The following is a 27,320-nucleotide window of genomic DNA, read 5'->3' as shown; positions in this document are numbered from 1 at the left end:
CACACACACACACACACACACACACAAACACACACAGCATCATTACTGGGCAGACAGACAATCACAGACATTGGTGCTATCCTGTTGACAGAAACTGATTTATTGCATATACAAGTGTGTGTGTGTGTGTGTGTGTGTGTGTGTGTGTGTGTGTGTGTGTGTGTTTTAACTACAGGCGCTCAACATGAAGCTTCCTCTTGTTTTGTCTCCTGTACAAAAGCTGCCATCGTAGGGTCGTCCGCTGCCAATGCACGTCCAATAACTGTGAAGAGTCGTTGGCAATTTTGGGAAGAATTTTGCACGTGTGCACATTACATACATCGGAGAGCACGTGCACAAAACGATTGGGATCACTGGTACTTTGAGGCCCACGCATGAACATTCAAAATCCTGAAGGGAATTCCAAAAAAAATAGTAACATTTCCATTAAATAAACTAAAAAAAATTGATTAAAGTTAAAAACCTTCATGAAAATCACATCTGGCGTATTGTGGTGGGAAAAACACCTGAAGCATCATTTATGTATAGAAATGTCACTTGTCCGGGGTGTGTGTGTGTGTGTGTGTGTGTGCGTGTGTGTGTGTGTGAGTGTGTGTGTGAGAGAGAGACAGAGAGAGAGAAACAGAGTTGCATTTGCCGGAAATGGAACCCTGATTAACTCACCAACATACTGTAATGATGTTGTTAAAGGTCTGGAACGCCTTCTACTGGTCGAATGATGTATTGCAAACACTATTTTAACTTTTAATTTCTAACCCTGATTTAAATTTTTCATGATTTTTGAATTAAATCACTTCCACTTCCCCACTATGTAGTTGTGGATAAGATTAATGAAAAAAAATTAATAAAATACATTTATGTGACACATTGCAAAACACAGTTACAAGGTGCTTTCTGTTACATGTTACATGACCAAAATTAGAAAATTGAAGACAAACAATAGATCAAATTTTTAAAACGGTTTCAAGCTTATATAAAACACTAGGGGTGATACTGCTGCAGATGATCATTTATATTTCACAAGAGAAAACAACGAAAAAGAAGAAGATTCTAGTGATCTATGGCTTTACCATTTTAAATCCATAAATCAGACCAAAAAAAACACAAAACATGGTGTATCAGTTTAAATCATGTTTATTCACAAAAAGATTCGCAAAAAGTGTTTTATTAATTTACTTCATAATTCATTTAACATTTTATTATATTCAAACAGAAAAATGTTTGTGCCATCAAATTACATGTCAGTTTGTAGTCATCATCAAATGAACAAAATATTTTGCTCCTCATATTTACAGACAATTAAAGATAATAAAATATCATATATATGTTTTTATTTTGTCTTTTTATATCTTTTTTATATACAGATATGAGGCCTGAAACCCGTATTATTGTTGGAAGGCTGATTTTAATTGTCTGTGATTTGTATGTTTTTGTGAAAGCACTTTGGGAAGCTATTGGGAAAGGTGCTATATAAATAAAATAATAATAATTATTACTATTATTATATACATTAAGTCTATATGATTTTGAGAATGTATAAAAGCAGTGTTCTAGGTGATGAAAACATTGGAAAAAATTGATTGATTGATTGATTGATTGGTTGAAATGTTTTTTCGAATTTGTAATTAAAATTAAAACAGAAAAAAAACAATACAAAATAATAATAAAGCAAAGATGATCCTACCACTGCAGGCAGACATAAAATAATAAACAAAAAACACATACAAAATAATTTAAACAAAATGAAACAAACCATGAACATGAATTCAATCAATTTACATATTCGAAAGTATAACTTATTTAATCCCACCCCTTCTCCATAATTAGTCATATTTTACTATTTAAAATATTTGTAATAATCATAATTAATAACATATCAATCACCACTCATCTCTATTTCATAACAGGATATAAATGAATGTCAGCATGAATAAACTAAACATCAAATAAAAGACTGTAAAAGTTTTCTTTTTTTTCTTCTGTGGTTTTCTTTTCGGAGCGTCTCGTGCTGATTTGCGACAGTTCGACAAACACACCGCCGTCGCACTTTACGGCAGAGAGGGAGCGTGTCGCTCGTCCAGGTCCAGGCTGCGGTCAGCAGGTGAGCTGCTGAACCGAGACGACCCGCAGGAGTTTCTTCTTTTGTCCCCCCTGTCGCTCGGATGAACCGAACACACCTGACGTGTCGCGTTCTTCGTCGTGAATATGTTGTTTATTCCGACTAGCAGCATGCTAACGTCGCTGCTAGCTAAACAGGCTACTTAGCAGCTAGCTTGAAACTCTGTGGGCGTTCGTGTGCAAAACGACGTTAGGCGATTCTTTAACGTGTTAACTACATATGTATTTTAGGTTATAGAAGAAGATTGACACATTATATACACTGTGCAGTATACACGTAGCTCCTGGTTTCACTTTCAGGAAAAATCATTCACAATTCAAAAATACTCACCAGAAAAACAAAGATTAATAATAATATGTATGTATATATATATGTGTGTATGTATATATATGTGTGTGTGTATGTATATATATATATATACATACACACACACACACACGTGTTTATATATGTATATACATACACACATATATATACAATAAGCAATAATGAATGGAAAGACTGGTGAATGAAATATATGAAATGGAGAAGACTGCTATGAGGATTAGAAATCAAATGCATTTGTTTGACGAGAGACGGGAGAAATGGACTCAATATATGGCATGAACACAGCTCTTTATCTTTGACTCTCAGTGTCAATGTGGATGAACACGTGTAGAGCTGCAACAGTTAATCGATAAATTGATTAGTAAATTGACCGGTAACTGTTTTCTAGTAAGTAGTTTTGTAGAAAAGATTCTCTGATTTCAGCTTCTTGAATATGAATATTTTCTGGTTTTATCTAAATATCTCTGATGTGCGGACCAAAAAAACCATCATCTTGGGGGTTTGGGAAACACGATCGCCATTTTTCATCATTTTATGAACCGATTAATTAATTGAGAAAATAATCAACAGATTAATCGATTAAGAAAATAACTGTTAGTTGCAGCCCTAAACATGTGACACTATGTTCTCCTGTAACTTATCATTATTTTGACCTTCAACATTTGAACCGTGATATATGATTAGAGAATTATTATCATTATTATTATGTCTTTATGTGTATTTATTGTCATTTTATGTTATCTTAACTTTCACTTTTTTGTTTTTGTTGTATATTTGCTTTGTTAAGTATTTTGTGTATTTGTTCATTTATGGTTAAAAAAATGCTAATAAAAAAATATATTTTTATATACACACAAATTTCATACAACATTAAACATTTACAGTAAAACGTTTTGGCACTTTAAACCCGTGAATATCAGATGTTGCACTGTACTGTACATTCAACCCGAAATTTTGGGTGGCTGCAGAGCTGCAACAGTTAATCAATTAATAATCGCCTATTAAATTAATCAACACCCATTTTGATAATCGATTAATCGGGGGGGGGGGTCAAAATTCTATGATTCAGTTTCTTAAATGTGAATATTTTCTGGTTTTATTTGCTCTAAAAATCTTGTGGTGTGTGGAAAAAACGAAACATCTTCTTGGGGTTTTGGGAAACAAGATCGACATTTCCGACCATTTTATGGACCAAACAACTATTTGATGAATTCAGAAAATAATCAACCAGATTAATCCATGATGAATGATCGGCGGCCCCATCCTAACTTCCATCCCTGTCCGCATGCCTCCATCTTCTTCCCAGTTGTATTTTAACAACAAAGCCTTTCTACAGCTCCTTTCAAAACATTAAGAAGTGATAGATTCAGTGTATTTCGCATCGACATCTGGTAATCTGTTATAATTTTTCACCCCCGTGCGGCGAAATAGGAATTATGTTGTGCTTAAAATGCTGTGAGTGCTGAAAACCTTCGGTCACCGTGTTTGATGTTTGCAGACTAACCGTCACTTTGTGTTTGACCTGCTCAGGAAATGCGCATTGGACTTCCCAGTGCAGAGACTCTGCAGGGTGGATCCTTAAAGGCTTTGATTTTGGTGAGTGTGTACTAGCGCTTGCTGATCTCTCTCTCGGGGAGGGCCTGTTCGTGTCTTTGCTCATCGGTGGACACACCGTCGGCATGTCGTAAATCCGTCCTCTTGTGTTCTCCTCGTCGCAGACGGTGCTCGTGAGTGTGTTTATGTTCCAGCTGCTGAGGACTGTTGGACTGAGGGCATTCTCCATGGCTTCCGAGACGTACACTTCGGGCACACACTCTGCCGCTTTCGTCACCTGTCCCAACGACACGGTAGCCAAAGAATTGGCAAGGTGACGCCAATCGCCATCATCGTAATTGTCTTCTTTAGGTGTTTTTCTTGAAATCTATTCTTGATGTCCTTCCTCTCGGTTAAGACTGGTCATGATGAAAATGGGACGTCTCGTTGGAGACAACTTTAGCTCATGTGCTGCGTCATCCTGCAAGACGAATGTAGATTTTAGTTTCTGCCACTCGGTTAACAGGATTCATCGTTCTTTGCGGTCCTTTAATTCATTTTACTTTTGTGGCTGATTCAATCTTCTCTCTCTCTCTCGCAGGGGGATCGTGGAGCGGAAACTAGCTGCTTGCGTCAACATTGTCCCTTCAATCACATCCGTGTAAGTTATGAGACGTCTTCCTTTTCAGGGCCTTTACATTCGACTGTAATTGTTTTTGATTAATGACGGGTCATTAATGAAGGAATTTTTTGGCTAGGCGCCACTTCAAACAAATGGATGATTTTGTCCGCTAATATTGGTCCTTGATTTGATTTGTATAATCTGATTTTGTCTGATTCCTTCAGATATGAGTGGCAGGGGAAGATTGAGGAGGACAATGAGGTGCTGCTGGTGAGTGCCGCTCGTGGGCTTGTAACTTTCCACGCCGCTGCACGCAAACATGATCGTTTTCTGGACTTTGTCCAACTCATGCTACCTCTACACCTCTACGTTTTAGTTTTACGTTCACGTCTGCCAGCCACACTCCAGAGTTTTCGAGTGCCCAAAACTTGTTTGACGTCGGGAAATGCTGCTCGCCCCACTTTAGTTTTAAAACTCCGGGTGAAGGTCGCCCTGTATGGACGGTGCACAAAAACCGAGACCTTTGGAAATGATGACGCAGTCATTCGCATTCACTTCCTGATTGGTTCTTATCGGTCATGACTCAACTCGGCGAAGTGGCAATGGCAACAATGTTGCTCACAGTAACTGTCAGTAACAGTTTGTCATGCCCATGAAAAGAAATCCCTGCTCTCTCTTTTTGCTAATATTTTCTGTAACTAAGCAACCAACTGCACAGTAGACAATCTGGTTCCTGTTTACTAGGGATGCACCGAATGTGAAATATTTCAGCCTAAAATAGCAAAGTTTTATTGTGCTTTGTTGTTATAATAACTGCTGGAATGTTAAAAAAATATTAATAAATTGTAGTTTTGTAATTTACATTTTCCTTGAAAAGCAAGACAAAAAAGGCTAAATTTACATTTAGGCTATTTAATTTATGTAATGGTGAAAAAAAATTGGCCGGAGATGACTTCTCATACAGAGATTTTTTTTATTTTGTATTACTTTTTTCAATATTTAACACCGCACAAGATGGCCATTATGAAAAATGGTCATAGAATGTCAGATGAAGTCGATCAAGCCGACACCATGTTTCTCTCCTCGTCTAGATGATTAAAACGAGAAGTTCCAAGGTGCCTGCTCTTGCCGAATACGTCCGGTAAGTCTTTTTTTTTTTTGATTGTTAGAAAAGCACCTTGCTCCAACCTAAATCCTGGCTTACACTCCTGCTAAGGATCGACGCAGCGTCGAATATCTTCGTCACATAAGTATAAATTGCCCTGAATTCTCTCAAGGACACAGTGCTGATGTTTTGTTCCACTACCTGCCGGTGACTCATACAATCCAAGAGTATGACTTTCATCACTGCCTCGTACTGTTTGTATGTGCTGTGGCTCAGCCGACTCACGACTGTTCCTCGTCCTTGCTCAGCTCTAACCATCCTTATGAAGTGGCCGAGGTCATCAGCCTGCCCATTGACCAGGGCAACCCGCCCTACCTCAAGTGGATAGGAGGCGTCGTAGCTGAATGAAGGTGGACTGATGCATGAGGGGACAAATTAATGGATGGATGGATGTAAAAAAAAAAAACGGTATCTAAAATAACGTGACATTTCCCTCTTTTCAAAACTCGCATCCAGTTTCAACGAGTTAAACACACAGACCACTATCATGTTACTGTTAAGTGTTTAATACCAAGTGCAATGAGAGGAGACACTGGGTGTTTTGAAAATATTACCTAATTTGCTTTGTACAATAATAATTTGAGGGTTTTTTCTTTCCTACAGTGTCTTTACCTCTAGAGGGCAGCCTTGGCTCAAAGTTAAACAGGTGCAAAATAAAGTCACTGGTGAAATCTCTTATTTCATTGGCAGAAGCAGCATTTCAAAATAAAGCAAATTATTATTTTTTATTTTCATTTGGTTTCGGTATTTCTTGGTGAACAGCACAAAGGTCATGATGTTACAAAGTTGCATACATGTCACAAACACTTTACATACTAAATACATGCACATGATATTTCAAGGGACACGATAGCTCACAAATAATACCAGGTTTTCACATACAATATAAACTGTAAATGTTTTTTAGCCCACTCTCTCCACATACGCTGTTAGTACCAATGTTCCTCACAACATGGCTGATAATACTTGATACAAACAATACCTTATATAATCACAGACAAAATAACTGTACTGCACGTTGGCCTTCATAATATCACCCGTCAATCAGGGATTTTATTTTAAAATGCATGATCCTTAAATAAGAAATACAGATTTCACAATACACTGCAAAACACACCAACTATTTCAACCATTAAAACAAAGCCAGTTATATAGTGTTTAACTCACATGAAGTAGATACACTTTCAGGAAAATATCTTTGTTAAAAATTGACAGGTATATTTTTAAGGATGACAAAAGTTAAAGATGTTCGTGTTGTGCTCCAGAGATGATAATAATAATGATCTTTTGGGGGTGTTTGAAAGAAATCAATGCAGTAGCCCAAAAAAAAAAAAAATCTATTAATTCGAAGTACAATTCTATGTAGTGATTTTCCAGTGTCTAAAGGTTTAAATCTGTATTATCTCATTCATCTAAATGTGTCCTTTAGAATGTAAGATGTAAATAAAATAAAAGTCAATTAAATCTGTTGTCTACATGCAGTTCACACTACCACATTTTAGATTTGATAGAAATAATTTTTTGAAGGTTAATATTGACAACAAATCAAATTCCTTCAGAAGCTCCTCCCTCTAAATTGATGGATACACATTGCCGAGGCAACAATGCTAACAACTGGGCTTTGTTAGGAAAACAGAAAAGAGCTTGCAAACTGTGTGGAGAGAGTGTATTTTCTGAATTTGACATAAAAAGTCTATTGGATTAGAATCGCCGACTGTACCTTCATGACAGTTATACACACACTCAAAAAACAGACTTACATCTGCTTCTTCTTGAAACCTCTATACCTGTTGAGAGCGTAATTTGCACATGGTAAAATCATCTCAATCCTAAACTCAGGAGACAAATCAAGACTTAAACATCCGAAAAAAATTGAAATCTCAATAATTAACTGTCCAACATGATAATACCAGTGTTTTTTCCTGTTTGTTAGACTATTTACAACAATAACTGCAAACTTTACTTCATAATTCTTTCACCCCAGCCAAAGTTTCTGTGTTCTTGTTATCTTTTGTCAGGCAAAAATTACTTTCAGTGTCGCGATCTGCACTTGTTTGTAATATTCACGTTCAATTCAAATGTCTCTGAGACATCCGTTACAGATAGCTGATTTCAAGGACAGAGTTTTTGTCCAGGAATTGTTGTGGTTGTGACCGGTTGTTTCCCATTTTGTTGGACACGGAGGACACTGTCTCAGGGGGCTCGCAGCCTGGACCTTTTCCCGCCAGTTCCCCATGTTTGGAACTCTGACCAGAATGCTCCAGCTCAGGCTTCCCCCTCTGCTCGACCTGTGTCCTTAATCCCTCCGTGACCCCACTGTGGTTTCCATCTTCCGACATTTTGCATATTTCCATCGTCTGTATGGCACCTTCTGTTCCATTGATTTCATCCTCTCCTTCGTTCCCACCGCAGTCTTTCCTGTGGCCATTGTTGTCCCCTTCACTTTTTAGCGTTTGAAGTACAATGCCGCCCCACTCCTCCGTGGGCCGCCGCACCTCGGTGCCGGCCCTGTCGTTCTTCACCCTGCGTGAGGTGCGGCACAGTGCCTTCCTGAAGCCTCTCTTGAAGTTGTCGGACAGAAATCCGTACAGCATGGGGTTGGCACAGCTGTTCGCATACGAGAGCACGACAACAAAGAAGTACAGCCCCCTGAAGTCCCCTGGCAGGACCACCAGGAGGTTGACAATGTTCAGAGCATAGAACGGTAGCCAGCAAAGGACGAACACCGCAACCACCACAACCACCATCCGGGTGATTTTACGCTCTGACTTCCTGCGACGAGAGGATGTGGCCTGCGCCCGCTTTCCAACTCTTCGCACCTTTGAGAGAATAGCAAAATATTTTTTAGTGCTCTCGTGTAGACATGCACGTCTACTAGTGAAGTGTCAGATCATCAAGATGTTTTAAAAATGAGTATATACATTTTGGTTTTATTGATTGTGTTTGGTGACTCACAGTTGGAGAACTTCCCTACCTTGCTTCAATAAAAAAGTACAAAGTACAATATTTTTAACACCTGCGTGGGGCAATAGCTGATCCTCTGATAATTAGTCATAAGGCATGCCTGTTTACAGACAAAGTACAAACTGACGATAGTATCTGCGCTTTGAATCAATTTTGCAACAAACTTTCAAATTCAATTAATTAAATTGACTTCTGCTAAGCAATGACGGCTAACGCCCATGGCTATTATTTTGAGCCATCCACTGTGGTAAAATGATGGAAGACCTGAGATGACAGACACGAAACTGAAAGAAGTAAACATAAATTTGATATATTGGGAGAATCCTGTGTTGCTGTAATATGCTTTACCTTGATGACAATCAGCAGGTAGCACAGGCAGATGACCAGCAGGGGGCAGGAGAAACCGACGGTGCACGTGTACACGATGAAAGACGTCTTCCACACTTCTGCTGGCTCCGGCCACACGATGCTGCAGTTCCCATCGTCCTTCAGCACATCGGCAAACACCACCACCGGGAGCACCACCACGAAGGAAACCGCCCAAACTGTGGCACTGATGGCCTTGGCCACACGAGGACGCCGCCACCAGGAGGAGCGGATGGGGTGCACCACGGCCAGGTAGCGGTCCACTGACATCACAGTAAGGCAGAAGATGCTGGTAAACTGATTGATGGCGTCCACTGTCATGACCACGCGGCACATGAGAGAGCCGAAGGGCCAGGACAGAAGAGCGTTCTGCGCCGCCAAGAAGGGCAGTCCCAGCATGAAGAGTTCGTCCGCAATGGCTAAGTTGAGAATGTAGATGTTGGTGACTGATTCATTCTTGGTGTAGTTGACTATAACATGGATGACCAGCGTGTTTCCCACCAGGCCGACAACACACACTATCCCATAGATGAGGGGAATGAGAATTCCAGCCAGACCGGGGAGCGATGCGGGTTTGGTGCAGTTCTGGCTTGCGTTGGAGAGGAAGGCGCCATCGGTTGGAGTGAAGCTGAGAAGCGCTTCAGAGGGAGTGGAGAGGAGCAGGAAGTGGGAGTAGGGGGCGGCAGAGTTGTTGCTCCAGGAAGCTGCAGGAGCTTCCCGAGGCAGCAAGGACGCCTGGGTGGCGTGGATGATCTCCATGGCGGCATTAAGGAATATGCGGAAACAGAAGTCAGCAAGATCCCATCAGCGACGTGTCAACATCCCTGAAAGGCAAAGCCAAGTTAGTCGATGTCTCACATTTCATGTGCAAAGGTAACCTAAGGTGAAATATCACACCAAAGACTGTGGTTGGAAGTTTAAGGAAATACACTTATTTGGTTTATCGCCAAGTCTGAGGCTGAGAAATGAAGCCTATGCGGAAGTGCTATAAACTGCGATTCACTAAATGCCTGCTTGAGGCTGCTACAGAAAGGAGCAAATCCCCATAGAACCCCATGTTAAAATGCCCAACTTTACAGCAGAATAAAACATGTTTACAGCCTGGTAAGAAAAACGGTTTTGGTCCCAATGGCTAATCCCCCCCTTTCGTGACAACTGTGGGGAGGGTGAATTTTTTTATAATTTATATTATATTAAGGTTTGAAATTCTGCAAATTAGGGGCGTGGATACTTGAGTGACAGGTGACGCCGCTGGTTTTTTAGCCGCTCGGGGGTAGCTACCCGCTGGCAGTGCTAGGTGTCACCTGAGCTAATCCCCGGTCATTGAACGGGACTTGACCGCGGTGTCGGAGCCTTGCGGAGAACATTTCAAGCTACTACCAGATGAATAGTACGCCTGCTCTGCGGTCAGTCGTCCCAACAGAGAAGTCCAGGAGGCTGGCGCTCCTGTTGTTTCGGTAAGTAAAATGATAGTATTCTTCTGTGTTTGCAGTAATTAGTGGGTGTCGGTGACTGCGCTCGGTACCTGGCTTGTTAGCTTAGCTCGCTAAAGCGCTTATCAGCCAGCTAGCCTGGGGTTAGCCACGAGCGAGACTCCGGCTCTGCTGACGAGGCGAGCGGGATTAAAACGACAACGACATGAGCCGGTAAACAGGCGTCTGCGTGTGGATGGTAAATATGGTCCACCACGTTAAATGTGCCATACGAGCAATGTAACGGAACATGAATGCTCACTGTCAAGGTACATTAAGGTGTTTGTAACTCAAGTGCTGATGTAACATATCAGACTTGTTTCAGGAGATACCGTTAACGTAGAGGATGCGCTGTGTTCTGGGTTGTGATGGAGTTTTTTTTATTGCTAAAACAGACGCGATAGATAATTACGATGCAGAAAAATGATCCAGACAGACTGGACCAGTGGAGACTCAACATGAGGCAGACCTGAACTCGGACTCATCCCTTCAGCACTGACCCAAGGTCCACGTGGTTTGTGAATAACTTAATAGTCATATTTTTCGCAAGTGAAACATGAGAACAATGATGCCCGTAAGCTTTGATAACAATTAAATATTCTATACATACTGTACTGTACATTCTCTGTGTTGGTAGAACACTGTTAAATCTAAAACTACATGCAAATACAGTTAAATATCTACAGAACACAAGCACAATAACCTCTTTATTTACAACCCTGTCTTACTATTTTTTATTTGTGTCTTCTTTATTAGGGAAGGACCTGCCTGAAGGAGTCCACTGTGCTGACCATGTTCTGTCTCACTCAGTTCTTATAATAACATGGACTGTTACACAGCTTTTAAAATATCTTTAAATCAAACAAACCTGATATTGCTTAAGGTTTTATCTGTAGTGTATGAGTTATTTGTCAATTAATAGTCAGATTTGAATGTGAAATCTCACATATTCAGTCAGTATTAAAGACAAAAATAGTTAAAACATAATTTATGAGCCAGAACCAGAAGTTATAGATTAACTCTCAGATTTATTTTTAGTGAAGGTACAAAACACAAAAAGGTGAGTGTGTGTGTGTGTGTTGTGTGTGTTGTGTGTGTGTGTGTGTGTGTGTGTGTATATATATATATATATATATACACACACTACTGTAAAGTCAAGCAGACCCGACTGGTACTGGTTTGTTTTTTGCAGCTAGTGGAAGCATCACAGGTGAACTCAACTAAAGTAATAAAAAAACATCTTGTAACAAATATAAAAGTCCCTTTCCTACAGTCATATTCAAAGTTATAATCTCCTACGGTAATGTCTATAGCAGTACATGTAAGGTAGACTACCACGGACTCCTGTCAGTGTGAAAACTTGATCTGTGCACTGTTTACGACAGTGGAGTGGGGAATTATAGTTTTTCTGTTTTCTTGTTTGGTGTATGTGTATGTCCCTTAAGGCCAAAATAAATACATAAATGACAATAATAACTAAGACTACAAGCCAGTGTCAATAAAACATTTACTGTATGCCAAGAACACTAACCATCACATTTTAACTTCTGTTTAGTTAACGTTTATTTAATATAATTTATTAGAACCAAAATATAGTGGTGCAAACTACCAATAATATAAATTTAAAAAACTTAATTTTTAAGACATAATTTTAGTAACAAATATTTATTTCAAATGTTGTTTTATAGTTACAGTGTTACACATGTAACGTTGGCTGGGCCGACTGGTACCGGAGCTCACGTTACCGCAGTCAGTACCGACTCGGGCCGCGGTGCTAGCTGGCTCGCACTAAGCCTAGCTCATTAGCTTAGCTCCTTAGCCTCAGCTAACTGGGAAGCTTGGACGTAGGTGTGCGTGTTTCAGCGACAATTAGCGTTTTAAATGGATTTTCTCAACGTCTGAACAAAAACATCAATGAATCAACCAAACGGCTGCTTGAACATCAAAGTTAATTCACTCACTTTTAGTAAGAGACGCACGCACATGACTCACACAGCTGGGTAGTCCACTTAAAGGCACTTTGTTCTATTAACCACTGACTGCACAGCGCCATGTGCTCGATACTGTAGCAACATACTTCTCCCACAAGTGGGCACCTGCGCAACAGTCTACAGCCTTTACAACAGCCCTAACCCTAACCGACTCATTTTCTCCCTTCATTAAAATCATCATTCATCATTTTTACATTTCAGTTTTTTGTAGCAGAATAAACAAGTAGGATAAACTAGCTTGTCAGTTGTTGCATTCACATTGCGACTGATGTATTCCCCTTGCTACCTGTGTTTATGCTAAGCTAGGCTAATTTCCTCATGGGCCCAGCCCCGACAGTTGATTTCAATGTGGTGTCAATCTTCTCATCTCTACTCTCAGTGAGAAAGTGGCTTGAGCTTTTTTCCAGACATAAGCGTTCACTGTGAATTGTCTGATTAATTTTTCCGCTGCATTCTCACATGGGCTCAATCCGACACAGGGATTAGTGTTTAGTGTATTACCCAAAATGTTTAAAGTCTTCATTTGAATTAAATGAAATAAGATAAACTAGTTATTTAAAAATAATAATAATTAGATTTCTAACACCTTTGACCAGAAAAGGAGAAAGAAGAGAATTAAACATAGAGAAATATGCATAATATTATCATCATCGAATGATGATGATGGTGTGTCCAAACTTTAAATAAAAGTTTGGACCAATCTCCGCCCAGTGGCTTTACAGAATACTAAACCACTAATCAACTTAACCACCCTCCTTCCGCCACAACAAAAACAAGGCATCTGAGCAAAAACATAATGCGTTTGGTTCTATTAGTAGAAAAGACTTGTTTATGAAGCCATACTGGCTTCTTAATAACCAGCTGGACGCACGAAGGCACACCTTCCTCCGTCGCAGCGATGGCTAATAATTGGTGCTCGGTTTGGAACAAAATGAACTGACCCACGGGAGGAAAAAAAAGGTCGGAGGCTTGTTCTTCGCAACCTTAACTTTGCAGCATTAATGACGATGTGGGGACTATGGGAAGGAGGAATAATTTCCACTGCTGCAGGATGCAGGAGGAAATCATGAGGCATAGACTCAAATAAGATGTAGTGGTAACATTAACAAACTAGGGGAAATACAGTGAGTTTGGTGAAACTTTATTTCATGTTTTCTCTTTATATTTTTTTAAGCTTTAATAATACAGTAAACATAAATGGAAGAAAACATCAACTGATGAGAAAAAAAGTATTTGATTGCTTTCATGTCACGCTTAAGGGCAGGTAGGAAAGAAACACCACCCCCCTCAAAGTCATCTCCTCTGTGCAAACATTATCTTGAAACATCGATGCACAAGAATATTTCTCCTGTATATATATATATATATATTCTTTCAAGGCCGAATATAAAATCCAACAACCCAGAGGTCTGGGCCTCAATTACAAAATTAAAATGCCGGAGGTTGGTTTATTGTTTGCAGCTGGGAGATAACCTGAGCCACTTAATACTTTGAGGTATATGTGTGCGCACACACACACACCTGGAAATGCTATATACAAATATTAGTGGAGCGTTCAAATCATAGCACCATGTGTTATACTGATTCCTTTGACAATAGCTTGTGAGAGGTGTGCATATCAAAAGCTTCAGAACCTCCCTCTGTGATTATGCACATGGTGTATGACTCTTTGGATCATATTTTCTGTGTAAATATTATTCTAATCCAGCACTTGTGCCTGGTACAATGACATGTGGGATTTAAAATGCATGAGAATATGACTGATATGCAGTATTCTATTAATAGAATTTGTAAATATACGGTAAAACTCAAATAAACTTGGATTGAATTGTACTGTATATTTACTAGTTCTATCAATAGACCTAGTTGATATTCACAACATTTCCTGAGCTCTAAAAAAAAAAAACCTAACTGCAAATAAAATCTATACACATTTGGTTACAGACTCCATATTTAAAATAAAGGTAAACTATTTTGTAATCCATTCAAATTAAGTTCAGTTAGAAGCTATCTATTAAAAAAAAACTTGGTGTTGGTGTGTCACGGTCTTGGTACTTAATTATTAACTTATTCAAAACTTAAATATGCATTCGAAAAGGACCACAAAATGCACGGCAGAAATCTAAGAATACAAACGAGTCAATCCTGGAGGGTATGGATACAGTACAGGTTGATCGCATGGATAGTGTATTATAACACCTTATAAAAGCCTACAGCCATGGTTTATTACCAGAGCCTCAGGAGCGGATGGTTTCATCTGGGAGGGGAAATTTTAACACCTTGGATGGTTAGATGGATATATGTACTGTACGCGTGGAGTTGGCTTGTGCAGCGTATTCATATCTTTTTTTTCTAAATATATATCCAATGAAAGGCTTTTTATGCAAAATACTGAGCAAAACAAGTGAGAAAAAACTTCTGCGGGTTTAGGCTGACATCATCACACACACACACTCTCTATTTCAACATGCTCCCGATTGCGCCCTCCCAACACCGCCCATCCTAATCTCTGACATGCACAATAAGAGCAGACAGTCGGTCTTTCTTCCCAAAAGCCATCACCTCTTTTGTCTGCCGTTCTATGCCCAGGGTCTCAGGGAAAGAAAAAAAAAAAAAACTTCCTAGGAGACGTTGCTATGGCGATGGATGATCAAAACAAGGACCCAAAAAAGGCTGTGCATTGAGCAAGTGGAAGAGATAAACAGCACAGTCCAAATGGGTGCTGATTGAAGAGACCGGCGGCCTTTACATTCAGACACAAAGGCCACAATGACATATACTGAGCAGTGTGTGCATTTGAACGTGTGTTTGATCGGCACCTGCTTCGTTTTGGAGATGTCGCAAGATGGACAAAAATGTTTGAGTTAAATCCTTTCTTTTTTTTAAATGACACTGCTGGAAAGTACGGAAGAGTACTAAGGCCAGACATAAGAGGAAAAATAATGAGAGGGAAGATTTTTTAAATTATTATTCAACGTTTCAACAATAATGTTGAGATTAAAGTCAAAATTTCGAGATTAAAGTTGAAATAGCCCTAAACGACCGCGTTGTTGTACCAGTTCAGCTGTCACATATCAACGTTAACTAGCGTTAGCAAAGCTACGCTAGCTTTGCTAACTGCAAGCCTCTCAAAATTCATTAACGGTGGTTTGCAATTGAACGTGATCGTGTCAGGACACACGTTGACGTTCACGTGCAAACACCCGTTGTCACCGCGTCGTTTCTTCCAGATTCAGACTGTCAATAATAATATCACAACTTTACAACTTGGTTAGCTGCTAGCGTTAGCTTAGCAAACTGGCTAACAACACATCAACATCCGGTTGTTTGGTGACTGTCACTATCAACGTCAGCAAGTGCATTTTAGGACATTTCACATTTGTTTCCTTCGTTTTTCCCTCTGGGTTGGTTTCTCATTAAAAGTTGGTGCCACTCTCTGACCCCTTTAAATTGTAAAACTGTATTTTCACGGCACTTCCGCGAAACATTTCATTGCGTTTAAGTGCTTCGACCCATCATTTTTAATTTGACTGATCCACCATTAACGCTGAGGCTGGAGGATTTCACATCGATAGAGATTTCTCTGCCCTCGTTTAACATGGTTTACACAGTCATAACTACATACACACACACACACACACCTGATCGCCCACATGTGTTGCTACAGGACACGGAAAACCACCACACGACCCTGTCCTTCAGTATTTTGACACTAGAGCCCAAGGCCACATCCTCACTAACACTAGAGGCCGACCAATTTATCAGCGGACCCATAAACATCGGCCTATATGAGCCTTTCACAGACGAATTGCCGTTTACTGATATGAAACCGAAGAAAAGACATTTGGTATATTTGCATTTTATGTAAAAAGAAACATGTTTATTTTCTTGATTCAAGTTCTATATGTTTTTTTGTATCAGCCGATATTTGATTTACTCTTCATTTCATCAGGCAGTCTCATTGAGATAAGGATCTCTTTTTCAAGAGAGACCTGATAAACAATAAACATTCATAAAATAACAATCAACAACACAATCATACAACAGTTACAAAAATCATAAAAAACACGCGATAATACATTTTTTCCAAGGGGAATGTAAGACTCTTGCCTATAGGGAAGTTTGTAATTTATTCCATTCCAACGGTGCATAGTATCTGAAACCAGTTCTGCCAACATTAGTGTGTAAGTGAGGGATATTTAAGGTTAAGTAATCACTATATATCGGTATTGGAATTTTTTTTATTCCAAGGCTCTAAAAACATTTATGAAGCATCTTATTGAAGTTTTATTCACGATCAATTCCTCATAATGGCTCATAGATTCGTCAGCCATTTAGTTTTTATCGTTCACAGGTCGAGAAGGAAAACCAAGTCGCTTGTGACTCCTAACAATCCACACGATTCCCTGATGAAAAAATAGAAATTTGAGGCAAAAGCAAATCATTGTGAAATAACAAACCATGTTTTCAGAGGAACCCATCTCCCCCACCGGCTCCGCTGTGATTCACACCCTGGGGGTGATGCACCATCAGCTAATTGGTGATCCATCAGTCTTCCTCCCCCAGGGGGGAGGACACCTCCCCCTATTCAATTAACAGCTTCGCGGGGCGCTGCTGTCACACTTTGGGTTACCCAGACCGACGGGAGGCCAGATTAACGGCTTTAATCAATAACCCCTCGTCACGCTGATGCCGCAACACTCAAACGCGATCACAGGCATTTTTACATTCTCCACATGCACGTAGGCAGACACATTTCGCCCTGAATGGGGGGACTATGAAGGCAAAGGGGTATTCTCGTTGTGTGGTGTTGACAGTTGCAGTATGATCCCTCTGCAAGTCCACTCACAACGTTAACTGCAATTAATTTCCCCCACAGTGTGCAAGCGCGCAGACGTCATCCATACAAATGTGAGTAATTACAGGCCTAATTGGCCAGATGAATAAAAAGCCCTAAAAGCAACGTGAGAGCAGATGTTAATCAATTAAATGAAAAAACTCCTGCGTTTTCCGCAGACGGATACAGAGGGAGAGGGAGAGCAGGGTCACAGGAGGACTTCCATCCATGACAACAGGCACGAACTCAAACTAAAACCCCATCTGATAAAAAAAAGAGAAGCTTCAAAAACTGCGAATGCATCATGTGCTTAATGTTGTAGTCGAGTCCGAGTCCCCAAAGACAAGTCCGAGTCGAGTCTCGAGTCCTCAGTGTTTGTGTCCGATTCTGTTAAATTTAGGCGTCGTCCCAGACTTCTCAACCGTACGCCCACAAATTGTGCATTTAGCGGAGCCCTTTCCAGACGTGGAAGTGAAATCTCACGCCCCTGCCCCTCGCAAGAAACTGTTACAGACTAAATTGACAGACCTATTAAACGTATAAGTTGTCGCGGACTTCGTCCACCTTCGAGTCCGATTTCAGGAAAGTCAGAGTCGAGTCACGAGTCCCGAAAATAGCGACGTGAGTCCGAGTCCGGGACTCGAGTACTACATCCCTGCATGTGCTGCAATCTTTCTCCTTCCCAGGTGGAGGTGGAGGGGTTTACCACTGTTTTCCCGATCTCATCTTCCCTCGTCCACTCTCACTCCCATCTCTTCTCGTATCCTCCCTCCCTTCTCCTTATACCTCATCCCTCCCTCGAGGAACGTCCGAGGCCGACAACACGACAAGAATGAGGTCGTTCGTCGGTTGCCCGCTTGCGCGCGCATTGTCGCATTTCTACCGCAATTCCAAAGATGGCGGCGGACAATCGACGTCACATTCCAAGTATTATTCTACGATCTCCTACTCTCATTCCTGCCGCGTTTTTTTTTTTACTTCAATCGGGTCGGGGTTCGTTGGAGGATATATGGGTTTCAAAAACAAACCGTCACTGCATCTTTAGAACGCCAACTTTAGGTTCCTCTCTTCCTCCGCTTTTTTTCCGCCCATATTTTTACATCTGCCACTGTCAGAGGAGACGGAAACACGTATCCGCCGGCCAATAACGTTGCGACGGTCGCAGCCAGAGCCCTTTTTTTTTCTTTGTCTTCCTTATCTTTCCTTGTTTCTCCTGTTCTGGTCTCGTCTGATCCCTCCTCTCCCCTCTCTCTCTCCTCCCCCCTCTTCACTCCCCTCCTCGTATCTGCCCCCCCCCCCCCCCCCACTCAAAGCAAACCAATGTCGACTTGGGAGCCCTCTTCATCACAACATCTTTAACATATATGTGAGGCACTTCCACCCAAGTACCAAATGCAGACACACGGGCGTAACTGATGCTGTTCGTGCTGTGTGTGTGTGTGTGTGTGTGTGTGTGTGAGAGTGTGAGTGTGTGTGTGTGTGTGTGTGTGTGTGTGTGTGAGAGAGAGAGAGAGAGTGTGAGTGTGTGTGTGTGTGTGAGTATGAGAGAGAGAAACATGCTCTCTTGATTAAAAACTTATCCCACCAGTAAAGGAGGAAAAATGCCTGACATGTCTGGCATGGAAATATGAGTCACGATAATCTAATGAAAATGAACCATGCGCAAATATATTTCGTTAGATATTTGGATGAACGTATCGTGGCACCGATCGAGGAGATGGCGAGTTGAGTGTGTGTGTGTGTGTGAATTTACGCACTTGTAACTGGCTCGCCTTAGTTCTGCTGTGTTCATAAGCAAACGAAAAGAAGGATTATTTTAATAGTAGCGACTGATAAGAAAAACAAAAACTTTTTCAACCGTCGTTGTCGTGTTTGATGTTTAACCTGGTTTAAACTGGAAGAAAGACCAAACGCTCCGAGCGCCCATAAACGACCGAAAACAGCAGATGCTATGATTCTGTTCGGTTTTCTTCTTTTAAAGAAAATGTTTTAAGAGGGAGAAAGAAGAAAGGGCAGAACTCACCTCGACCCGCCTTCTCTCCGCTGCGCTGGCATCGGAGCAGCCGCGTCGCAGGTCCGGTGGAATGGGGATGAGATCGGACTGGGAGCGCGGAGCTGCGAGAACTGCCTCCACAATTACGCACGCTCTTACGCACGCACACACACACTCGCACACACACACGCACACACACACACACACACACAGACAGCTACAGTAGATCAAATGGGAAGCCACTTCACTTGGTCCGAGGAAGGAATCACCTGGGATGTATAATGGTAAAGAAAAACCACCTGCATCCACGTTGCGACTTTAGGTTTTAAAGTTTTACAGGTTTTAGTGTGTGGCAGAGGAAAGGGGGGGGGGGGGGGGCTGTGGACCAGGAGGTCACTCACACCACCACTGCAAACTGGACTTTGGATAACTCCCATCAACAAAAGCAACTTTTTTTCTTCTTCTTTTTTTTTTTTTGTGGCCAACCACTTCGCCATATCAGCTCAAAAGCTGGAAAAAAAGTCGCCAAGCTTTAATGACCCAACAATAAAAAAGGAGAAAAAAACCTTTTTGGTCAATGCATGGGCGAACATCAGGGGCGATTCTAGGATCAGAGCTCTAGGGGGGCTGAGCCCCCAATGATCCCCCGAAAAAAACTAACATTTTGGACTATCAGGATACACATACAGACAGTAACACCTTTGGAAAGCGCGCGAGAAGAGACACGGGACCAAATGTGCTATACTCGCGCGATGCAGGGATTGTTTGTCACTTTCACGACGGACATCAATAAAGAAACTGTGCTCAATTTATTGCAGAAAGGTCAGAAACAGGAAGGGGTTGGACACTCTGTGTTGTGCGGACTGAGAGAAACAACTTGACGCGTTCAAATGTGGTTCCGCATTAAAGCAGCTCGAGGTGACGCTCGTCACCTGTTGCAGTGAAAACGCACAACATGACAGAAAAAAAGGCCCCAGCATAGAGTCTACATGACGAAACATGGAAAAGACAAAGGCAGAGAATATGGGTGAAGGGTGTCGTCGCCCTGACATAGCTGCCTCTTGGCACCTCGCCTCACTGTGCTCTTTAAAACGTGTAGAAAGAATTTAAAATGTAAAAAGGCAGTGGGCTGTCTCTAGAGCCAGGGTTGTGGCTTTGCCCATTCTGAGCTATCATAGAAATATGACGGGCCAACGATATACAGTTACAACAAACAGAATTATGATTATATTCCATTTCAAATCCCACACGCCCGACCTCATTGAGTTCACAAGCACCCACTGTATGTTACAGTTTCATTTTAGTTCCATTTATGGCGTGCAGGGAGAGGGAACCGTCGATAGTGAGGAAAACTTTGCATTAACGCGAGATCTGCGGCCAGGATTGTGTTGGACAGACGCTTCCACCACAAGTGTGACTGACGGGAAGTCAAGACACACGCCGAATCAGCTGCAATGACTCGTCTGAGACTTCTCCTGGTTTCCGCGTGGCTCAGTGAGTATTCAGACGTTCGACGTACTTTTATTGCTTCTTCTGAAAATGCACCTTCAAAGTGTTGGTCCACTTGTAGCGCCGGGAAACAATGTCACGAGGGTGTTTGTCTTGGAGAACTTCAAACGTATTTTTTGCACGTATCGAAACTAAATGAGCCACTTGTTTTGATAGCAGATTTATTTAACAACGATATTTGCTCATTGCCAGCCACTTGTTGTGTACGTATGTCAAATCGCCTGCTCCACGAACGGGGACCCCCCTTCTTCTACCGGACTGACAACAGATACGGTGTACGGACCTTTTCTTTCAGGTGTCACTGTGAGCACAGGGATGGACGTGCAGAAGAGAATCGTCGGAGGTAACGAATGTGAGCGTCACTACCATGTCCACCTGAGGATAGTTTTTGCTGATGGAAAGAGCTCCTTTTGTGGCGGCACTCTGATCAGTGACCAGTGGATTGTGACTGCTGCTCACTGTCACGAGCCCGGGTGAGCAAACTGCAGATTTACTTAAAAACCACTGTGGAACTCACCATGTTTTTGATACACATCAGAATAGAAACAACGGATATAGACTCAGAATAGAATTGTACTTGAATGTGTTTAAATTATTTTTAATGTTCATCTTCAATGTCTATCTACAGTTGGACTATGTATGCAGATTTAAGTGGGGGTGTAGATGGAGGAGAGGAAATCACAGCAGCACCTGTGAAGTATGAAGACGTCCAGAAAAGGCCTCATGACATCATGCTGCTGAAGCTTCCACAAGCCACGACGATTAAACCTGTTGGACTTCCAGACTGTGACAAACGTCCTTTAACGTGAGTTGCAACTTTCTTAAGAAAGAAAGAAAGAGAAAATAAAAGTGTGTCAACATGTTTTTATTGTATAATGTTATATGGTTCTAAAGGCTGCTTATGAACAGCTGACAGAGGTTTTGTGTCTCATAAGCAGCTTTCAGACATGAACTGAAGTCCAGGCGCTGTACGCGAGGACTTTTGCTCAAGTAAATTTTCCAGATAATGTCCGAGTGAGCTCAATACAGCAGGAAAAATCTCCTGTGAACGGCAAACTCTGAAAAGAATGTCTGGACCACATTGTTCAGAGTTCATGCCCGAAAATGGCTGAATTCAAATAAAATCCAGACGAGACATGAAACACTAATGCTTACATATCTTGTTTATATTCACCTCAGGTAATTTGTTACTTTATTTTCACTGACGTTATGTTAAATGGAGGTAGAACAACTCTATCACATTCATGGGAGTTGAACTATTGTTAAACTTTTTTATCATTAGGCCATTATCACTATTACTATTGAGAACAGTCATAGTCTTATTGCCATTGTTGGTGTTATTTTCCAGAGTTCAGATTGCAGGACACGCGGCAACTAGTGGAAAACCTGATGGTAAAAGGAGTGAGTCATTTTTTATCATCTATTTTCAAAAATGTTTTATCGCTGCATAGCCATTAACAGCTGTTCACTCGCCTGTCAAGAGGAAACGTTGCAAGCTTGGAATTAAACTGCAATTCATAAATTGTCTTCAAATACATTTAAAAAATAATAATTTTGAGACCATTGTTCGGGATTTAATAAGTACTATGGAAGTTTATATTTTTGCAGTGTAAGACCTTTTTCCTTCTTCCTCTTCTTCTTCTCTAGATCCAGCTCTTACACCCAAGCTCCACTGTGCAGACTTCAATGTGGTCGACTGTAAAAGCCTCATTCAGACAATGCTGAAAGATTTCCCAAAACAATACAAAGTCAAGGCGTATCAGCACTGGATCTGTGGCCAATCTCCTGGGGTGGATGTATGTTATGTAAGTCGGCATGATCTCTCACATCATCAAATTACTTGACCTTTTATAAATATTTCAATAACCAGGCAAAAGTTAGACCATATTTCTCACCCGCAGGGAGACTCTGGTGGAGGAGCCGTGTTCCGAGATGAGATTTATGGAGTCCTTTCTTTTCTTGGTGATCCTAATTATGTATGTAGAAAAGAAAGTGCAGTCATGGATCTTTGCAATCAAGACTACAAAGATTGGTTTAACAAAACTATTAAAACCTGACAGACAACATGTCCACGCTATGCTGTGGTTGACTGTAAAGACTAGAATCAATGAGAAACATTGTTTGGTCTCTGTTGTTTTAACCCATAAATAAAATCATACAAATTAGAAACTGTTTGAAAGGACCTTTTTTTTATGTGGGTTTAAAAGTAAAACTTTCCATCAGTTACGTTACTATACATTGCGCCATTATGAATGACTACGTCCAAGGTTGTCGTCAAATCTGCAGTCCCCTATATTCGTTCAGGAACAAACCAGTTTAGGATTCATAAGGAACTTTATGATAATGCCTCTCCCCCAATTAAATTTCTTGATTAATCAGTTAGCCAGTGATAATCAGTCCAAACAAATAAGTCAGACGGATGCCACTGTCCTGGTGTCCTGCCCTCGAGGAAAGGCAAAGTGAGATAGATGGAGTTCGTAACAGATGGTAGAAATTAATCAGATACACCTCAGTGTTATCTTAGACAGACCACTTTACACTCTGCTCATTCATTTCACTGCAGATGATGATGATGGTGATGATGATGATGATGCATGTCTGCTGCTGCTGCTTACAGGAAGCTGTGGAGACTACGCAGTGCCTGGAAAATCCCATCGAAACCTCGCTCACTTCAGTCCTGAAGAAATAATGTTTTCCTCTGTGGATACTTTATTTGATAAAAGATCTTTTATTTTTAACATCACAACAAAGAAAACATTTGTTAATATTTCTTTTTTCTGTTTTTTTTTTACTGAAATACAACATTTTTCTTCTCCCTTCTTATACAAAACTACATTGTTGATCATTACGCTTAATTACTCGTACAATAACGGATCAGCAAATAATCTCTCTCCCTTTATATATATCGTGGGACCCAGAAGGGTTGTGGGAAAAAAAGGAACTTTGGATAAATCTAGTGGGCCAATCTGTTGATTCAACATTTAGTGATTTACTTTTCTTTTTATTGTACAGTGACATCCCACCTGGTGCTGCATTTATAAAATACACTGTAAAATTCAGTCTCAAAGCATAATGTACAGAAAGTATTGTACCGTTATTTTATGACGTCAAAAGCCTTTCTTTTTTTTAACTAGTGGAAATCTAGTCGTGTTTTCCCATTAGAAACATTACATAACTTTTAAATGTTCTTCCTATAACCTGGGTCCAGCAGTCTGTATCTCGTTATGTCGTCTCCCTGGGTCTTGGAAGAATCTATAAAAATGAGGAGCAGATAGATAATGATGATGATGGATGACAGTCATTAACACACTCACGGGTCACACACTCATAATTCGACATGAATCAGCCTTTGTTTTCAGTGGATGATCAGAACTCACTCCATCTATCGCTTGTTCTCTCGGCCTTTGTCTTGTCTAGTTGTGTAACTCTCGCAGTAAGTGACACTGTGTGTTTGCTAAGGATGAAATCTTTGAATCATCTGTTATTGGTGAGTCCATCCGTGCCGCACAGTATGTGATCGAGATTCCTTATAAGATGTGTCGGAGGCTTTCAGACTTCAGATCCAGAGAAGGAAATGAAGGAATGAACCGTTGCGACACTCCCCCTCACTTGTTCACAACTTTCACGCTTTTCCTTTCTCCTCCCTCCCTGTGTTTGTTCCTTACCCTTTACAGCAGTGAGCAGGTCTTCTTCTTGGTCTTGGCGGGCTTGGGGCAGAGCACGGCGCGGATGGCCTCGTCAAACACAGTCTTCAGACCACGCTGGGTCAAAGCCGAGCACTCCAGGTATTTCACTGAGTCTTTACATGCAAATGAGGACACAGAAACAATGAATTTAAAGCATAGAGGATAAATGAGGCAGTAAGGTGGAAGTACTGTAAAGTATCTGCCATTATAAGCCAACGTAATAACGCTGTGTATGTATCCAGTGTATATAACCAGACGTTTGAAAAGAAATAGTGTATGAACCTCCTGTGGAACCTGCATGTTGAGATAGATTAATGAAAGAGCCACTGAAACAGCTGGTGTTACAGGGTTCTCAACCAGATGTGGCCCATTGTGACTAAAGCTACTCCTAGACCTTGAAACAAATTAACAAACCATAATACATTGGTCACAAAAAACTATCGCTCAGTGTGGGGCAGCACAGTTGTGCAGTGATTAGCTCCATTGTCTAACAACAAGTGAGGTTCTGGTTTGAACCTGCCGGCCAACCAGGGACTTCCTGTGTGAAGTTTACATGTTTCATGTGCATGTATATTGGACCTGTGATGGACTGGCGACCTGTCCAGGGTGTACCCCACCTCTCACCCACTGGGATTGCCTCTAGCCTCTTTATATTATAGATTATACCAAGGGGCTGCCATGAGAAACTCAGAAGAATGTCTGCAGCAACATCTGCGGACATTTGTGTTCACACGTACAGCACTTCTGGAGAAGTTCAGGACAATGTCTGGACTTCAGTACATGTCTGAAAGCAGCCTAAGTGATAGTTCGGCATGTTAAGTTGTTAGAATTGTTAGGAGCGGAGGTACACTCGGTATCCCGTTCCACCATTGACCTGTGAATGCCTTGTGTGCAGGGAGGGCAATGGAGGAATGTAGTGGTTGTGAAGGACCATAAGCCTGTAACGTGGAGCTCGAGTAGATGGATGCAGGCCAAGAAGTGGATTTGTAGGCATAGTTCGGCATGTTAGGTTGTTAGAATTGTTACGAGCGGAGGTAATCTCGGAAGAGATGAGTCTTCAAGAGATTCTTGAAGGTGTAGAGGGACACTTCTGTAGTGGCAGCATTCGGTATCTTTTTCCATCATTGCCCTTTGATTGCCTTGTGTGCAGGGAGGGCAATGGAGGAAGGTAGTGGTCGAGAAGGAATATAAGACTGTAAGATCAAGCTCAAGTAGATGGATGCAGGCCAAGAACTCGCTGGAGCATTAAAAAGGCTTTCACTGCTTACAAAGGGAGGCTCAACAAAACCATTGATCATGCTCAATTCAGTCATCTCTACTTACTCCACTTGTCAGTGAAGTCAATACTGTCTCGGTAATGGTAGTACACACAGTGTAGAACACTTAAATCAACCAATTTTGTAGGCAAACTCAATGTGTATACCCCATCCTTAGGCCACAGTCCGCTGTCGAACAAGACCTGGGAGAAGCCTGTTGATGTGCGACTGACCTATATCCTTTGCTAGAGCCAGGCCTTGAGGATAGGTGAGTGGTGCAAGCTTTTTTTCCTTCAGCTTCTCAATGGTTTCCTTCTCGTCCCTCAGATCCAGCTTAGTTCCCACCAGGATGATGGGTGTGGAGGGGCAGTGGTGACGGACCTCCGGGTACCACTGGTAAAGGACAGAGTGAGAATGGAGAGAGGGGAAGGCACAAAGTGAAGGTCACAAGTCAGAGATGAGGAACTAAAAGAAAGTTGGAAGCCAGGAAGTACGTAAAGGTAGAAGAAGGCTCTATAGCAAATTGTTAGACAGATTAAGTCTGTGTCTTTGGTTCGGTGTGGGCAGCACGTTTGCTTTTTTTCCAATCAAGTTATCCAGATTTCAGCCCCAACATATCAAATAATTTCTCACCACCAGTGACGTTTTTATTTTCAGTCCTGTACCAATGGCCTTCAAGCTCTGACCACTTCTTCCCTCTTCTCTGACTCTATCTCTCAACCAGGTACCAGCTAATTCCCCCTTCTCTACTTTCCCTCTGATCTGTCCTTTGCCTTTGACTCTTTTATTCTTCCCCCCATCCGATTTCCTCAGTGAGGAAATGAAAGATCCTATCAGCTTGAGGAACAAAGTAGATTCTTTATGCACCACCCGCCCAGTGACAGTTTTAGTTGTTGACTGGCTAATCCAGCCTGCTTAGTGAAGTAGTTTTTAATCAAAAACCAGCCATTTGACATGTGGCGATTTACAGGGAATTGCCTGATAATCATTTTTACCAGTATGATGAAAATTCATTGATTTCTTCAGACGTCTTCTCTCTCTTTGTCTCTGAAGTTTAATAGGTTAAAACGTTTACACATCCACTACACGTTACAACCGATAAGCAAACTTCAGACTTGGACTTGACTTCTGTGAGGCTTCACTCTACCGGTGATTCTATTCTAAACATTCCCTCAAAATGTTTTGCAAATCTTTGCAGTAAGATTATATCGCGGTCTGGCCATATTCCACTATTAACTAGGTTTTAATTGTTAACACTAATGTGTCTGCTCTTTCTCGCGTAACGCAGCACAGATTGAATTGTGAACAGGATGCTGCTGATCTATACTCCACCGTGTCATTATGCTTAGATTTGCCCCACATTTAGCTGCTCAGGAGGCTCGCTGTCAAAAGCTGTTAACCTCTGCACACGAAAACAAATGAGGTTTCTCAAACTGATTTTGGAAAGATCGTGAAGGGAGAATTTTGTTCTTTTTTTTTA

At 41.2% G+C, this 27,320-nt stretch overlaps 4 protein-coding genes across 7 annotated transcripts in view; 2 read left to right on the top strand and 2 right to left on the bottom strand.

Moving 5' to 3' along the window:
* Window positions 1-2,026: 2,026 nt before the first annotated feature.
* LOC118313173 (protein CutA homolog) lies at window positions 2,027-6,500 on the top strand. 3 transcript variants are annotated; one of them, XR_004794393.2, is made up of 8 exons: window positions 2,027-2,101; window positions 3,977-4,042; window positions 4,165-4,313; window positions 4,581-4,640; window positions 4,826-4,871; window positions 5,693-5,742; window positions 6,015-6,174; window positions 6,370-6,500. XR_004794393.2 is itself a non-coding variant. In XM_035638498.2 (8 exons), the coding sequence occupies exons 2-7, from the start codon at window positions 3,980-3,982 to the stop codon at window positions 6,112-6,114; spliced, it is 468 nt and encodes a 155-aa protein (XP_035494391.2). In that variant the 5' UTR covers window positions 2,027-2,101; window positions 3,977-3,979; the 3' UTR covers window positions 6,115-6,116; window positions 6,370-6,500. The 3 variants fall into 3 exon arrangements, 2 of the variants coding, with proteins under 2 accessions (XP_035494391.2, XP_035494390.2); XM_035638498.2 differs by having other exon boundaries at window positions 6,015-6,116; XM_035638497.2 differs by having other exon boundaries at window positions 6,015-6,500.
* si:zfos-169g10.2 (somatostatin receptor type 5) lies at window positions 6,160-19,554 on the bottom strand. The gene is made up of 3 exons (XM_035638492.2): window positions 19,420-19,554; window positions 9,079-9,920; window positions 6,160-8,585 (listed from the first exon to the last, which is right to left on the bottom strand). Exons 2-3 carry the CDS (start codon window positions 9,853-9,855, stop codon window positions 7,863-7,865), a joined length of 1,500 nt encoding a protein of 499 aa, XP_035494385.1. The 5' UTR covers window positions 9,856-9,920; window positions 19,420-19,554; the 3' UTR covers window positions 6,160-7,862.
* A 987-nt stretch (window positions 19,555-20,541) lies between these two features.
* LOC118313171 (kallikrein-8-like) lies at window positions 20,542-23,067 on the top strand. The gene is made up of 6 exons (XM_035638494.2): window positions 20,542-20,883; window positions 21,194-21,371; window positions 21,527-21,703; window positions 22,247-22,299; window positions 22,546-22,703; window positions 22,800-23,067. Exons 1-6 carry the CDS (start codon window positions 20,844-20,846, stop codon window positions 22,953-22,955), a joined length of 762 nt encoding a protein of 253 aa, XP_035494387.2. The 5' UTR covers window positions 20,542-20,843; the 3' UTR covers window positions 22,956-23,067.
* A 536-nt stretch (window positions 23,068-23,603) lies between these two features.
* The window catches only part of LOC118313172 (ras-related C3 botulinum toxin substrate 2), an 11,311-nt gene continuing 7,594 nt past the window's right edge, over window positions 23,604-27,320 (bottom strand). The window contains exons 5-7 of one of the 2 annotated variants that reach the window (XM_035638495.2): window positions 26,074-26,233; window positions 24,564-24,697; window positions 23,604-24,150 (exon numbers count right to left, since the gene is read on the bottom strand). In XM_035638495.2, coding sequence (XP_035494388.1) covers window positions 24,567-24,697; window positions 26,074-26,233 — 291 coding nt within the window. In that variant the 3' untranslated portion in view covers window positions 23,604-24,150; window positions 24,564-24,566. Of the gene's footprint in view, window positions 24,151-24,563; window positions 24,698-26,069; window positions 26,234-27,320 lie in introns of those variants that run through there. The other variant, XM_035638496.2, reaches the window with a different exon arrangement.

Source organism: Scophthalmus maximus, chromosome 8, assembly GCF_022379125.1.
Source record: "Scophthalmus maximus strain ysfricsl-2021 chromosome 8, ASM2237912v1, whole genome shotgun sequence".
NCBI classification, from domain to species: Eukaryota; Metazoa; Chordata; class Actinopteri; order Pleuronectiformes; family Scophthalmidae; genus Scophthalmus; species Scophthalmus maximus.
Note: the sequence above shows the minus strand (reverse complement) of the source record. Positions and strands in the feature narration are given on the sequence as shown.

Bases quoted from the DNA above. Each gene is read 5' to 3' on its own strand.
- si:zfos-169g10.2 (XM_035638492.2), bottom strand. From the start codon at position 9,855: ATGGAGATCATCCACGCCACCCAGGCGTCCTTGCTGCCTCGGGAAGCT. The intron at 8,586-9,078 runs GTAAAGCATATT...ATTCTCTCAAAG, and splicing joins ACCTGCTGATTGTCATCAAG to GTGCGAAGAGTTGGAAAGCG.
- LOC118313173 (XM_035638498.2), top strand. From the start codon at position 3,980: ATGCGCATTGGACTTCCCAGTGCAGAGACTCTGCAGGGTGGATCCTTA. The intron at 4,872-5,692 runs GTGAGTGCCGCT...CTCCTCGTCTAG, and splicing joins AGGACAATGAGGTGCTGCTG to ATGATTAAAACGAGAAGTTC. The intron at 5,743-6,014 runs GTAAGTCTTTTT...GTCCTTGCTCAG, and splicing joins GCTCTTGCCGAATACGTCCG to CTCTAACCATCCTTATGAAG.
- LOC118313171 (XM_035638494.2), top strand. From the start codon at position 20,844: ATGACTCGTCTGAGACTTCTCCTGGTTTCCGCGTGGCTCA. The intron at 20,884-21,193 runs GTGAGTATTCAG...CTTTTCTTTCAG, and splicing joins CCTGGTTTCCGCGTGGCTCA to GTGTCACTGTGAGCACAGGG. The intron at 21,704-22,246 runs GTGAGTTGCAAC...GTTATTTTCCAG, and splicing joins TGTGACAAACGTCCTTTAAC to AGTTCAGATTGCAGGACACG.